At 37.5% G+C, this 12,526-nt stretch overlaps 1 protein-coding gene across 1 annotated transcript in view; it reads left to right on the forward strand.

The window, feature by feature from the left end:
• Positions 1-12,526, forward strand: part of LOC107082320 (protein sidekick-2-like) — a 624,909-nt gene that overhangs the window by 499,410 nt on the left and 112,973 nt on the right. Inside the window, exons 13-14 of the mRNA XM_015370939.1 lie at positions 9,643-9,819; positions 10,636-10,772. Coding sequence (XP_015226425.1) covers positions 9,643-9,819; positions 10,636-10,772 — 314 coding nt within the window. The remainder of the gene's footprint in view (positions 1-9,642; positions 9,820-10,635; positions 10,773-12,526) is intronic.

The following is a 12,526-nucleotide window of genomic DNA, read 5'->3' on the forward strand; positions in this document are numbered from 1 at the left end:
AATGTGTAAATAAAAGTCAACAAACATAAATAAATATACGATTTTTTATTTGTTTCTTGCTTTTAGCTCGTTGGCTTTATCTCTAAGAATATAACTTTAGAAGTTATCGGTACAAGTTATTGTTATTGACAGCTTTCTTACCCCAATCTGGATAATAAATACTATTTAAATACCTTTTGATTTTTTATTGTCAAAAACAGTTAAAAATGCCATTCATCAGTTGTTTCCACATCAGGATTTTTTCAATATTTTGTGTAAATTTATCACACAGAATCGCAATTTAATACTAAAATATGTTTGAAATCTGCTTAGATGCAAAGAAAGAAAGAAAAGAAAAAGAAAGCTGGCATGTCTCTTGACTGTAACCTGAATTTATTTATAAAATTATATTTTAGGTTGTGAATAAAACAAAATGGAACCACCTTTATGTTCGTAAATTATTCTTTTATGATATCTTTGGTTGTAGATTTTCACTAAACATCCTTGAATTACTCTAACAGAAAAGAATTAACAGTGAAAGATATGAGAGAAACCAACAGAAAGGTACGTATGCGAGATAAAAGTGTTTGGCACAAACTTTTCCAATCCCGCTGCTGTTGATTCACTGCAACTCGAGCCTTTCAACAGAATTATTACTGAACTCCTGCCTTGTTCCCGACATCAGTCATTATCAACAGACTCTTTCCTCCCTTTTATACACAAACGAGAAACTACATCTAAAGCGGTGCTGAGCTGTGCAGCTATGATGAACGCGGATCTGCTGTTTGATATGCAGCCATTAGGCGTTCAGACGCACTCAGGTCAGCTCTGATGGTGAGTTTGAAGGAAAGGAGGGAAGAGAATGAAACGGCTCGCTAATTACATGTTCGTCTGGGATCATGGCTGCAGTAAATGGAAGATGACAAAGTTGTCTGTGTAGACTATAACTGAGCTGGATATTGATGCTAAAGTTTTACATTCCTGTAGGCGGCTCAAGTGTTAAAACACTGTCTGATGTTTAACCTCAAGGACAAACCTGAGAGGATTCAGGTAAAATGACAGAAAAAGCTGAGATTTTTCTTTGCTATTTCTGTTACATAATTTTCCCACATCAGCTTATATCAGAATTTAAACAAATTCTACTCATTTTGCTTTAATTTGAAAGTATTTTACTTCAAACCAGCCTGTTACTTACGGAGGACCAGCTCTACCATATTTAAAATAAATACAGAAATAAATAAATGCCCAATAAATAAATAAGCATTCAATTAATTGCTCCCAATAATATAATAAACAAATAAACATAGTTAGAATGTTAATGAGGCAGAAATGCAGACAGAAACAACAGGCAGAAATAAATAACATTGAAGAAATAAATAAGGTAGAAAAAAATACAAAGGAAGAAATAAAACAGACAAAAATATTATAACATGCACATAAATAAACACTTAAAAAATAAGTAATTAATAATTAAAATGAAGATTATAATGGACAATAAATAAATAAGCTAAATATTACAAGCGAAGCTAATTAAAAGACATATATACATTTATGTCTCACTGTATAAATTAATTTCTACCTACATTTATTTGTTTATTGTATTTTTTGGGGGGCAATTAATTGTATGCTTATTTATTTGTTGAGCATTTATTTATTTCTGTATTTATTTTTAAATATGGTGGAGCTGGTCCTCCATAGTGACTAGAGTCATGTTTAAAATACAACCTGAGAGCCAATGACTATGATTTCCAAGTACAAATACGGACAAATGTTCAGCTTACAGTGAAAACAGATATGCATTTATTCAAGTAGTGGAGTTGATACCAGTGAAAAACACCTTAAAGCTGCAGATTTTCTAAAACAAACACCTTTTTCCCTCCATTATTATTATTATTGTTGGTGCCATTTTCTATTTAGTAATTTACATTCATATTTAGTTATTATTTCCTTTAGTTTCAATTTGTATTTGTTAATGCTTAGAATTATCTTGAATGAAAGCTGATAGGAATTGACGTTGAGAGATGACGTTGCAGAGCTATGCGTCTTTGTAGAAAAAAAAAACTAATGTGCTTTGTTCTGACTGGAAATAAAGACTGGGCGAACAGGCTGTTTTCTACCGTCGTTCAAATATCAACACGCGTAGACTCGTTCTTTCCGTCTGACTGACTGGTTATTTGCATTTATGAGAAGAAACATTTAAGCACGGACATTTAGCCACTATAATTATATTTTCTAAAGATCTGTACAAAGTCTTCATACTGTTTCATTATTTACTGGATCAATACAGTCTCTCAATGACTCTTCTTGTTTTCCTATGTTCATATGATCCTTAGATATTGAAAAGACACTATTTTAGTATAATTTAAGACAAACATTAGCATTAAAATGTGTGGATCGGAGCAGAGTGTATAGTGTAAATCTAACAGTCTGAGGGAGGAGCTTAACTTATAACGATGGTCTGGATGGGCAGGTAGGTTAAATAAATTCTGGAAGTCAAGTGGCTAAAACCAAAAAATGGGTCATCATTGTGTCTTTTAAATTGTCTATAATTTAAAATATGGCCACATTAATGAGGAAAATGTTCTAAACCAAACATTTTTTTACTTTTATCTTCTGATCTCAGTCCTATAGCAAATCTGCAGTTGGCTGAGAAATAAGAACCCATCCAGACCAAGCAGGGTTTGAGAATATAACAATCCTTTTGGTCCATAAGTCATCCAATCACAATTAAGCAACAGTGTTTAAATAAAAAATGTTTAATTTATAGGTCTTATTGCGAAATCAACTTCAACTGAAATTTATATTTGTGTTCATACCCTTTTTCTACAATTTTATACCCATATTAGCCTAAAAATTAATATCTAACAGAGAGTGTTTGTTCATTTGAGTTTATTGATGTACAAACTTTGCTATCAAGCTGTTTAGAAACACTTTTTGTTTTTTGTTTTTTTCTGACTTGAAAGATAACAGTTCAAAAACATTGATAGTTGCACAGCTTTGCAGTAGCTTTGGGGGACTTTTAAAATGTTTGAAGCATGCAGAAAATAGAGCCAAAAAACAACAGTTGAAATATTAAAAGCAAGCTCTTAATCTTAGATCCAGAAAATTATTGGTTTTAAACATAAAAAAAGAGAAATGTGAAGCACTTCTATTTTAGTCACAGCGATAAAATAGGTTTACAGGAGCTTATTTGTGCTACTCTTGAAAATAAAGCCAAACAAATTAAATTAAGCTGTTTCCATCACCTTTTTTTTAAACCTAAAGTTATCTAAAGGGAGTTAAAGAAAGGGCTCTCTCATTTGAGGAGAAAATAAACAAGCTTTTGTTTTCATTATCAAAATATTCCTCATTTAACTCTCTTTTCACAGTTCAAGCATTGTTATTCAACCTTTGAATAAGAATTAAATACTTAACTGAGGTTCTGACTTCGATGCTCTGTTATTATATGAGCATAATTAGATTTATTAAGACATTTTTTATTTGTTAGAAAGAAATATTGTCTAACACTTTTCTCATATAGTGAAATTGTGAGAAACAGTGCTACTTTTCTCAGTTATTACATGCAGAAAGTTATGATCTGGTAATGCATCATCAAACATCATGTTCTTTGAATGTCTTTTTTTGGCTTATAAGCATCAGGTAAAGGTTAAAGATGCTTAGTTTGCTACATTCATGGAAATAACATTAGTTTTAGGTTATTTTCTGCTGGATTCAACACTTTTGCCTTAATCAAACACGCTGCAACCCTTTTAATAATGTTTAAAGTAAAAAGAAACCTGGACTCATTATCAGCCAGTTTTAGGGGCATTGTCACATTATAAGACATTTCTTTGTTTACGTACCAGTAGCTCGTTCTGGTTGCAGCTTCCTGCTGGCATATTACAATTTATTTTTGTGCTTTATGCTTTTTTTCTCAGTTTGTTAGTAAATAAAGCCCTTTATGTGTATTTTCTATAACAACAGTTCTTGACAGGAGGTAAAAAAAAAATGCAAAAGAAGCACCTTGTGAAAACAATAAATTAAAGTCCAACATTCAGAGCTAAAAACACCATGAAATGTTTGAATTCATGGGGATAAGACATAAATTGCACTCAGAAAACAGTAGGAAAAGTAGGGAAATAGCATTTTGATGTGTTTAATTTCTAATAAAAAAGGTTTTTTAGTTTATTAAACTAAAATCTGATTACCTTGATGCTGTGTTTATGTTTGCATTTGGAAGGAATGGGAAAAAGAATTGGAATTTTATTTTTTCTTAATGTTCAGATTAAAGGTTCTGAGGAGGATCCTCTAGAACTTTGCTGTTGCTATCGGTTGGTCTTCCACTGCACCAACCTGTTGCTTTACCAAGAGGCCTTGCAGAACGGTCAGGCTCTATTAGGTGCAGGCTCTAGGAGCTGCATTTCCTCCAGTTTACTACTTCCCCTTGTCAGGTTCGGCATTATGGGATTTATGTGGTGTTTTGCAAAAAACAAAAGAAGCAGTATTTAATATCAAGGGGACCGTTTTTCCCATCAACCCTCCTTTGGCAAAGCAGATGTATTCATGATAGTACGGTGCCCATATTTAAGTTGTGCTGTCATAACGCAGAACAGGATATTGTCATGTTTGGCTTAAGCACCTAAAACATCATACATACATACAGGGAAAGAAAGAAGGCACAGAGACAATTAATTTAGTTACTCACGAGGAGAGTAGGAAGAGACTGCCGAGTTTACAATCTCCACCCTACTCTGCAGTCTTCAGCTTTCTCCTTGCTATTTATTGAAGAAAAGGGGATGTCCCTAATTACACCAGCTGAGGTTTAACTAAGGGGAAGGGAAACAAAAGGATCTTACTAAAAGCTCAGCACATATGTCAAACCAAAGCATCTGGTTGTTTTACAATTGAATTGTTCCAAGAACACATGTTTAGAAGAAACATGTGATAGAGGCTGTTCAAGTCTCTTTTACAACCCGTCCGTTGCATGACCTTTATCTGGAACAATCTTAAGCAAGAGTTAATAAAAGATGAATCACACATTATACATCATAATAGTTCATTAGAACACAACCCATGAAACAGAAACAAAGTAAGAGTAGAAATAAAATATTTCTAACAGCTCTGTTGTCTGCCAGCAGGTGGCGCCACATCTATTTATGTCAGCTCTCTGCAGCCGGTGCTGGAATTCTATTTAGGCTTAAAGTCCAAATAGCTAAACGCTATCAGGATGGATGCTTGGCAAACATAACCTAATTTGATCAGAATTAAATATATAATGTCGTTATTCACCTTTAAAGCCTGTTTAATATATACTTTGTAATAATGGAGCAACAAACAAATAAATAACAAGGAGTTTATGAACCTCCACATTTTGATGTATGATTTTAACTTTGTCAGGCGCGTAACATTCCAGCCTCTGTTTTCCAGGCATGTGTGGGAAAAAGATGGCTTGGCGATCAATGTTCATTCAATCCCCCGCATGCGCCTGGACGCCGACGGCACCCTGCACATTTCCCAGACCTGGTCGGGTGACATCGGCACGTACACATGCAGAGTCAACTCGGTCGGAGGCAACGACTCTCGCAGCGCTCACCTCCGTGTTAGGTAAACCCCTCCATCTTCTGCTCTTCCCTTATCTATTCTCCTTCACACACTTGTCTCCAAATTTCTTTGATGTAAGGTAGCAGAAAGGAACATATCCTCTGCGCCCCGCTGTCCTGCCTGTTCTTATCCACACCTCTGACACATTTCCACTTAAATGACGCCTTCTCTTCCTCACCTCCCTTGTCCTCATTCTCACCTGACACTCTCCCAGCCCCTGGTGACCCCCCTCTCCCATCTCTTCCTTTTCCTCCCCTTCTTAGACAAACACCTCTGCACTTTATTATTCTTTAAAGTTTTATCGTTCCTCATCATTTCACCGCTGGCCGACTGCAGTAAGGTTAAATTGAATATGAATGTGACTGTTTCTATCTTCATCCCTCCACTGTCTCCCCTGCTGTCTTTAGTCAGAGGTACCCTCCATTCGTCGCTTTCAGGTTTACATATCAATCTGTCTCCGCTTATCTGAATTTATGCCTAAATGAGTTAATGATCCTCAGCTTTAGTCTCATTTATTCACAGCTTTGTCTTTGCATTTCCCTGCTATCCTTATCCTATTATCTTTCATTCCATTTCCCTACTAGTTCTCTGATAATATCCACCTCGCTTTGTTTGCCTGCATGTCCATCTTGACAAGGAATCGTCTTCGCCGTGCTGTCATGTCACATTTCATCACCTTTTTGAACAGATGTCTCTGTTGCGAAAGGTTTGACTCTCTGTTCAGGGTCTGCGGGAGATTTCGGCTGCCTAGCAAACTGCTCTGGTAGACAGATTTCTTTTATTTATCAAAGTTGTCCTCTGATCTCTCCCTCCGTGCAGGCAGCTTCCCCATGCCCCGGAGAACCCCACGGCCATGCTGAGCAAGTCTGAAAAAAGAGCCATCGACCTGGCCTGGGCCAAGCCTTTCGATGGCAACAGTCCTCTCATACGTTATATCCTGGAGGTTTCTGAAAACAGTAGGTTTCCTCAGATTCACTTCTGCACTCTTCTTAAAGTTTACTTCTTCTTGTGCCAGTTTACCTCTAAATTATTTATTCAGATTTGGGTTTGGGGAAGAGGAAACTTGACTCATGGGATCGCTGATGCAGACTTGAAAAGGTGGAAAATGCTTCGTGTTTTGGTTTGAGGTTTTCTGGCGTACTTCAATCTGTGGTGGTTTTCCCTCCAAGCCTAACAGCAAAGTCAATGCAGCAGAATTTAAGAGCTGATCTGAATTAATTTAGGAGCATAATCAATTAAAGTCATCGTGATTATGTTGGATGTTTCCAACACTGAACTACTGGTCCTTCTATTAATATTAAAAACCTGATAAATTTGTGTCAAAAGCATTAAAAATGTATCTGTTAATGCAGCAGCAGACAGAAAAGGGGAATCTCTGATTAAGGAGAATTTTTAAATCACAAAGCCTGACATGAAAAAAAGCGTTAAAAATCCAACATACAGAATTAATACTTTTCTAACGATACTGAAATTAAAATTGCCTTGTAAATTGTAATTTAATTCTTCCTATTTCTGTAGAGTCTAAAAATCTCTTAGAACGAAGGCCAGTTTGAAAGTCATCAAAATGCGAAACACAGTGTTACCAGACACTGAGATGAGACAGATATAATTATAATAATTTATTTTACTGATCTCACATTGGAGAAATTTACCTCTGCATTTAACCCATCCCTTTGGGGAGCAGTGGGCTGCCATTGTGCGGCACCCGGGGAGCAGTGTGGGGTTAAGGGTCTTGCTCACTACACCGGAGAACGGAGAACAAGCAGGAGTCCGAAGCCAGGTCAGGCAAACAGATCAGAACAGGAAAGTTCAGAGCTCCAGAAGTCCGAAGACAGTTAAGGCAAACCTAACAGTCAGGCTCAGGGGTTGAGAGGCAGAACAGGTCAGGATCAGGTAATCAGAAACACTCAGGTACGCTAAAAACACTCTTACCACTGGCACAAGAGAACAAGCAGTGTGGGGGTAAAGGGTCTTGCTCAGGGAGCCAGAGTGGCAGTCTTTGGGAATGGGACTAAAACTCAGAACTCCCACTAGATGTGTGCTGATGTCTAAAACTCAAAGATAAGCTTGGAAAAAATGTCTCAGCTAAGAGGTTGATAAAAAGTACTTTAATGCCCCTGTTGATAAAGTAAAGCAGGAAGTGACATGTTGGGGTCTCCAGGATGCCAACACAGCATCTAAATACCAGTCAGTTGAAAGAGGCAGGAATGGAAGCCATTTTCTGTTCCACCAAACCAGCAGGAACATTAGGATCGGCTAAAAGCTGCTGGTTGGTTATTATTTTCACAAACATTACAAGCATATTATAAAGAAAATGTCTTTACTTTTAAAAGGATGATTCAATATTATTGTCAGTTTAGTTTATTATAGCGGTAAAAGATGTAGCCAATCTGTTTAAGGTGAAAGCAAACTGAAAACCTATTATTAAAGTTACCTATTAAAGTTTCTGTTTTTAAAACAGACAGCTTTTCAATGAAGAAGCCTGAACAACTTCAAGTCAACAGTCCAATTTAACTCCATTAAAGACTAATTTAGAACTCAGGGTTTGTCTCAATTATGCCTAATAAAAGCACCTCAAACCCANAAAAAAAAAAAAAAAAAAAAAAAAAAATGAAGCTGTATTTAGTATCAAGGGGAACTTTTTACCCATCAATCCTCCTTTGGCAAAGCAGGACAGTACGGTGCTCATATTTAAGTTGTGCTGCCAGAAGTATGGAGGACCAACTCTGCCATATTTAAAAATAAATACAAAAATAAATAAATGCTCAATCAATATATAAGCATACAATTAATTGCCAACAAAAACAAAAGTAGAAATTAAATTATACAGTGAGACATAAATGTATATAACTCTCTTAATTAGCTTCTTTATTTATTTGCCTTTGTAATATTTACCTTATTAATTTTTTTGTCCTTTATATATTTTTTTACATTTCTGCCTGCCCTTTTTACATTTCTCTATGCCCTTTTTACATTTCTGTATGCATTTTTGTCTCATTATGCAAATGAGGAGGGGGCGTGTCCTAGAGAGTCAACTTCTGCTCATTGGTTGGCGGTCCATCTTCTTAACTCACAGAGCTCAGAGTACTAAGTTAAATGTTCTCTTTTCTGTTGCTGTTGTTCAATAAAAAAGTACATTTTAAGATTATTTGAGGCTGGAACATTATACTTTTAAGCATCACCATATGGACCATTCACAGATTTAATGCGTAATTTAAAAGAAAATGTTCCGAACTTGAGAGGACCGTGGCACCAGCGGAGCTCCGAAGCTAACGGCAGCCCGTCTGCAGCGGCCCTCTCTCGGCATAGCCATGTGTGAAGCGTGTTGGTTAGCATTTTACTATTGGTCGAATCTACAGGAGGAGAGTCTGATGTTGAGTCTGAAGTCATTAGAACGTGAGTAGGGACTTTGCCAAATACAACAAAAAATCGCCATCATAGCCAGCGGTCCTTCACACACGGCTATGCCGAGAGAGGGCCGCTGCAGACGGGCTGCAGAAATGTAAAAAAAAAAACATAAAGAACAAAAGAATAAATAAGGTAAATATTACAAAGGCAAATAAATAAAGAAGCTAATTAAAAGAGTTATATACATTTATGTTTCACTGTATAATTTAATCTCTACTTACTTTATTTGTTGATTGTGTTTTTGTTGGCAATTAATTGTATGCTTATATATTTATTGAGCATTTATTTATTTATGTATTTATTTTTAAATATGGCAGAGTTGGTCCTCCATACAGAACAGATATGCACAAAACAAAAAAGGACTGATAGCTCTGTTGTCTCTATTTATTGTCTCTATTTATTTATGTCAGCTCTCTGCACCCGGTGCTGGAATTCTATTTAGGGTCAAAATGCAAATAGCTAAACGCTATCATGATGGATGCTTGGCAAACATAACCTAATTTGATCAGAATTAAATATATTATGTCGTTATTCACCTTTAAAGCCTGTTTAATATATCTTTTGTAATAATCGAGCAACAAACAAATAAATAACAAGGAGTTTATGAACCTCCACATTTTGATGTATGATTTTTAACTTTGTCAGGCGCGTAACATTCCAGCCTCTGTTTTTCAGGCATGTCTGGGAAAAAGACGGTTCGGCGATCAATGTTCATTCAATCCCCCGCATGCGCCTGGACGCCGACGGCACCCTGCACATTTCCCAGACCTGGTCGGGTGACATCGGCACGTACACATGCAGAGTCAACTCGGTCGGAGGCAACGACTCTCGCAGCGCTCACCTCCGTGTCAGGTAAACCCCTCCATCTTCTGCTCTTCCCTTATCTATTCTCCTTCACACACTTGTCTCCAAATTTCTTTGATGTAAGGTAGCAGAAAGGAACATATCCTCTGCGCCCCGCTGTCCTGCCTGTTCTTATCCACACCTCTGACACATTTCCACTTAAATGACGCCTTCTCTTCCTCACCTCCCTTGTCCTCATTCTCACCTGACACTCTCCCAGCCCCTGGTGACCCCCCTCTCCCATCTCTTCCTTTTCCTCCCCTTCTTAGACAAACACCTCTGCACTTTATTATTCTTTAAAGTTTTATCGTTCCTCATCATTTCACCGCTGGCCGACTGCAGTAAGGTTAAATTGAATATGAATGTGACTGTTTCTATCTTCATCCCTCCACTGTCTCCCCTGCTGTCTTTAGTCAGAGGTACCCTCCATTCGTCGCTTTCAGGTTTACATATCAATCTGTCTCCGCTTATCTGAATTTATGCCTAAATGAGTTAATGATCCTCAGCTTTAGTCTCATTTATTCACAGCTTTGTCTTTGCATTTCCCTGCTATCCTTATCCTATTATCTTTCATTCCATTTCCCTACTAGTTCTCTGATAATATCCACCTCGCTTTGTTTGCCTGCATGTCCATCTTGACAAGGAATCGTCTTTGCCGTGCTGTCATGTCACATTTCATCACCTTTTTGAACAGATGTCTCTGTTGCGAAAGGTTTGACTCTCTGTTCAGGGTCTGCGGGAGATTTCGGCTGCCTAGCAAACTGCTCTGGTAGACAGATTTCTTTTATTTATCAAAGTTGTCCTCTGATCTCTCCCTCCGTGCAGGCAGCTTCCCCATGCCCCGGAGAACCCCACGGCCATGCTGAGCAAGTCTGAAAAAAGAGCCATCGACCTGGCCTGGGCCAAGCCTTTCGATGGCAACAGTCCTCTCATACGTTATATCCTGGAGGTTTCTGAAAACAGTAGGTTTCCTCAGATTCACTTCTGCACTCTTCTTAAAGTTTACTTCTTCTTGTGCCAGTTTACCTCTAAATTATTTATTCAGATTTGGGTTTGGGGAAGAGGAAACTTGACTCATGGGATCGCTGATGCAGACTTGAAAAGGTGGAAAATGCTTCGTGTTTTGGTTTGAGGTTTTCTGGCGTACTTCAATCTGTGGTGGTTTTCCCTCCAAGCCTAACAGCAAAGTCAATGCAGCAGAATTTAAGAGCTGATCTGAATTAATTTAGGAGCATAATCAATTAAAGTCATCGTGATTATGTTGGATGTTTCCAACACTGAACTACTGGTCCTTCTATTAATATTAAAAACCTGATAAATTTGTGTCAAAAGCATTAAAAATGTATCTGTTAATGCAGCAGCAGACAGAAAAGGGGAATCTCTGATTAAGGAGAATTTTTAAATCACAAAGCCTGACATGAAAAAAAGCGTTAAAAATCCAACATACAGAATTAATACTTTTCTAACGATACTGAAATTAAAATTGCCTTGTAAATTGTAATTTAATTCTTCCTATTTCTGTAGAGTCTAAAAATCTCTTAGAACGAAGGCCAGTTTGAAAGTCATCAAAATGCGAAACACAGTGTTACCAGACACTGAGATGAGACAGATATAATTATAATAATTTATTTTACTGATCTCACATTGGAGAAATTTACCTCTGCATTTAACCCATCCCTTTGGGGAGCAGTGGGCTGCCATTGTGCGGCACCCGGGGAGCAGTGTGGGGTTAAGGGTCTTGCTCACTACACCGGAGAACGGAGAACAAGCAGGAGTCCGAAGCCAGGTCAGGCAAACAGATCAGAACAGGAAAGTTCAGAGCTCCAGAAGTCCGAAGACAGTTAAGGCAAACCTAACAGTCAGGCTCAGGGGTTGAGAGGCAGAACAGGTCAGGATCAGGTAATCAGAAACACTCAGGTACGCTAAAAACACTCTTACCACTGGCACAAGAGAACAAGCAGTGTGGGGGTAAAGGGTCTTGCTCAGGGAGCCAGAGTGGCAGTCTTTGGGAATGGGACTAAAACTCAGAACTCCCACTAGATGTGTGCTGATGTCTAAAACTCAAAGATAAGCTTGGAAAAAATGTCTCAGCTAAGAGGTTGATAAAAAGTACTTTAATGCCCCTGTTGATAAAGTAAAGCAGGAAGTGACATGTTGGGGTCTCCAGGATGCCAACACAGCATCTAAATACCAGTCAGTTGAAAGAGGCAGGAATGGAAGCCATTTTCTGTTCCACCAAACCAGCAGGAACATTAGGATCGGCTAAAAGCTGCTGGTTGGTTATTATTTTCACAAACATTACAAGCATATTATAAAGAAAATGTCTTTACTTTTAAAAGGATGATTCAATATTATTGTCAGTTTAGTTTATTATAGCGGTAAAAGATGTAGCCAATCTGTTTAAGGTGAAAGCAAACTGAAAACCTATTATTAAAGTTACCTATTAAAGTTTCTGTTTTTAAAACAGACAGCTTTTCAATGAAGAAGCCTGAACAACTTCAAGTCAACAGTCCAATTTAACTCCATTAAAGACTAATTTAGAACTCAGGGTTTGTCTCAATTATGCCTAATAAAAGCACCTCAAACCCAGTGCTGATCTACGGTGGCAGATCTATATTGCAGATCTGTGGCAGATCTGTCCTGCTGAAGTACGGTGGCAGATCTGTAATGCTGAGGTACGGTGGAAGATCTGTAATGCTGAGGTACGGTGGAAGAT

This window comes from Cyprinodon variegatus, unplaced genomic scaffold, assembly GCF_000732505.1.
Source record: "Cyprinodon variegatus isolate N-32 unplaced genomic scaffold, C_variegatus-1.0 Scaffold50, whole genome shotgun sequence".
In the NCBI taxonomy this organism is placed as follows: domain Eukaryota; kingdom Metazoa; phylum Chordata; class Actinopteri; order Cyprinodontiformes; family Cyprinodontidae; genus Cyprinodon; species Cyprinodon variegatus.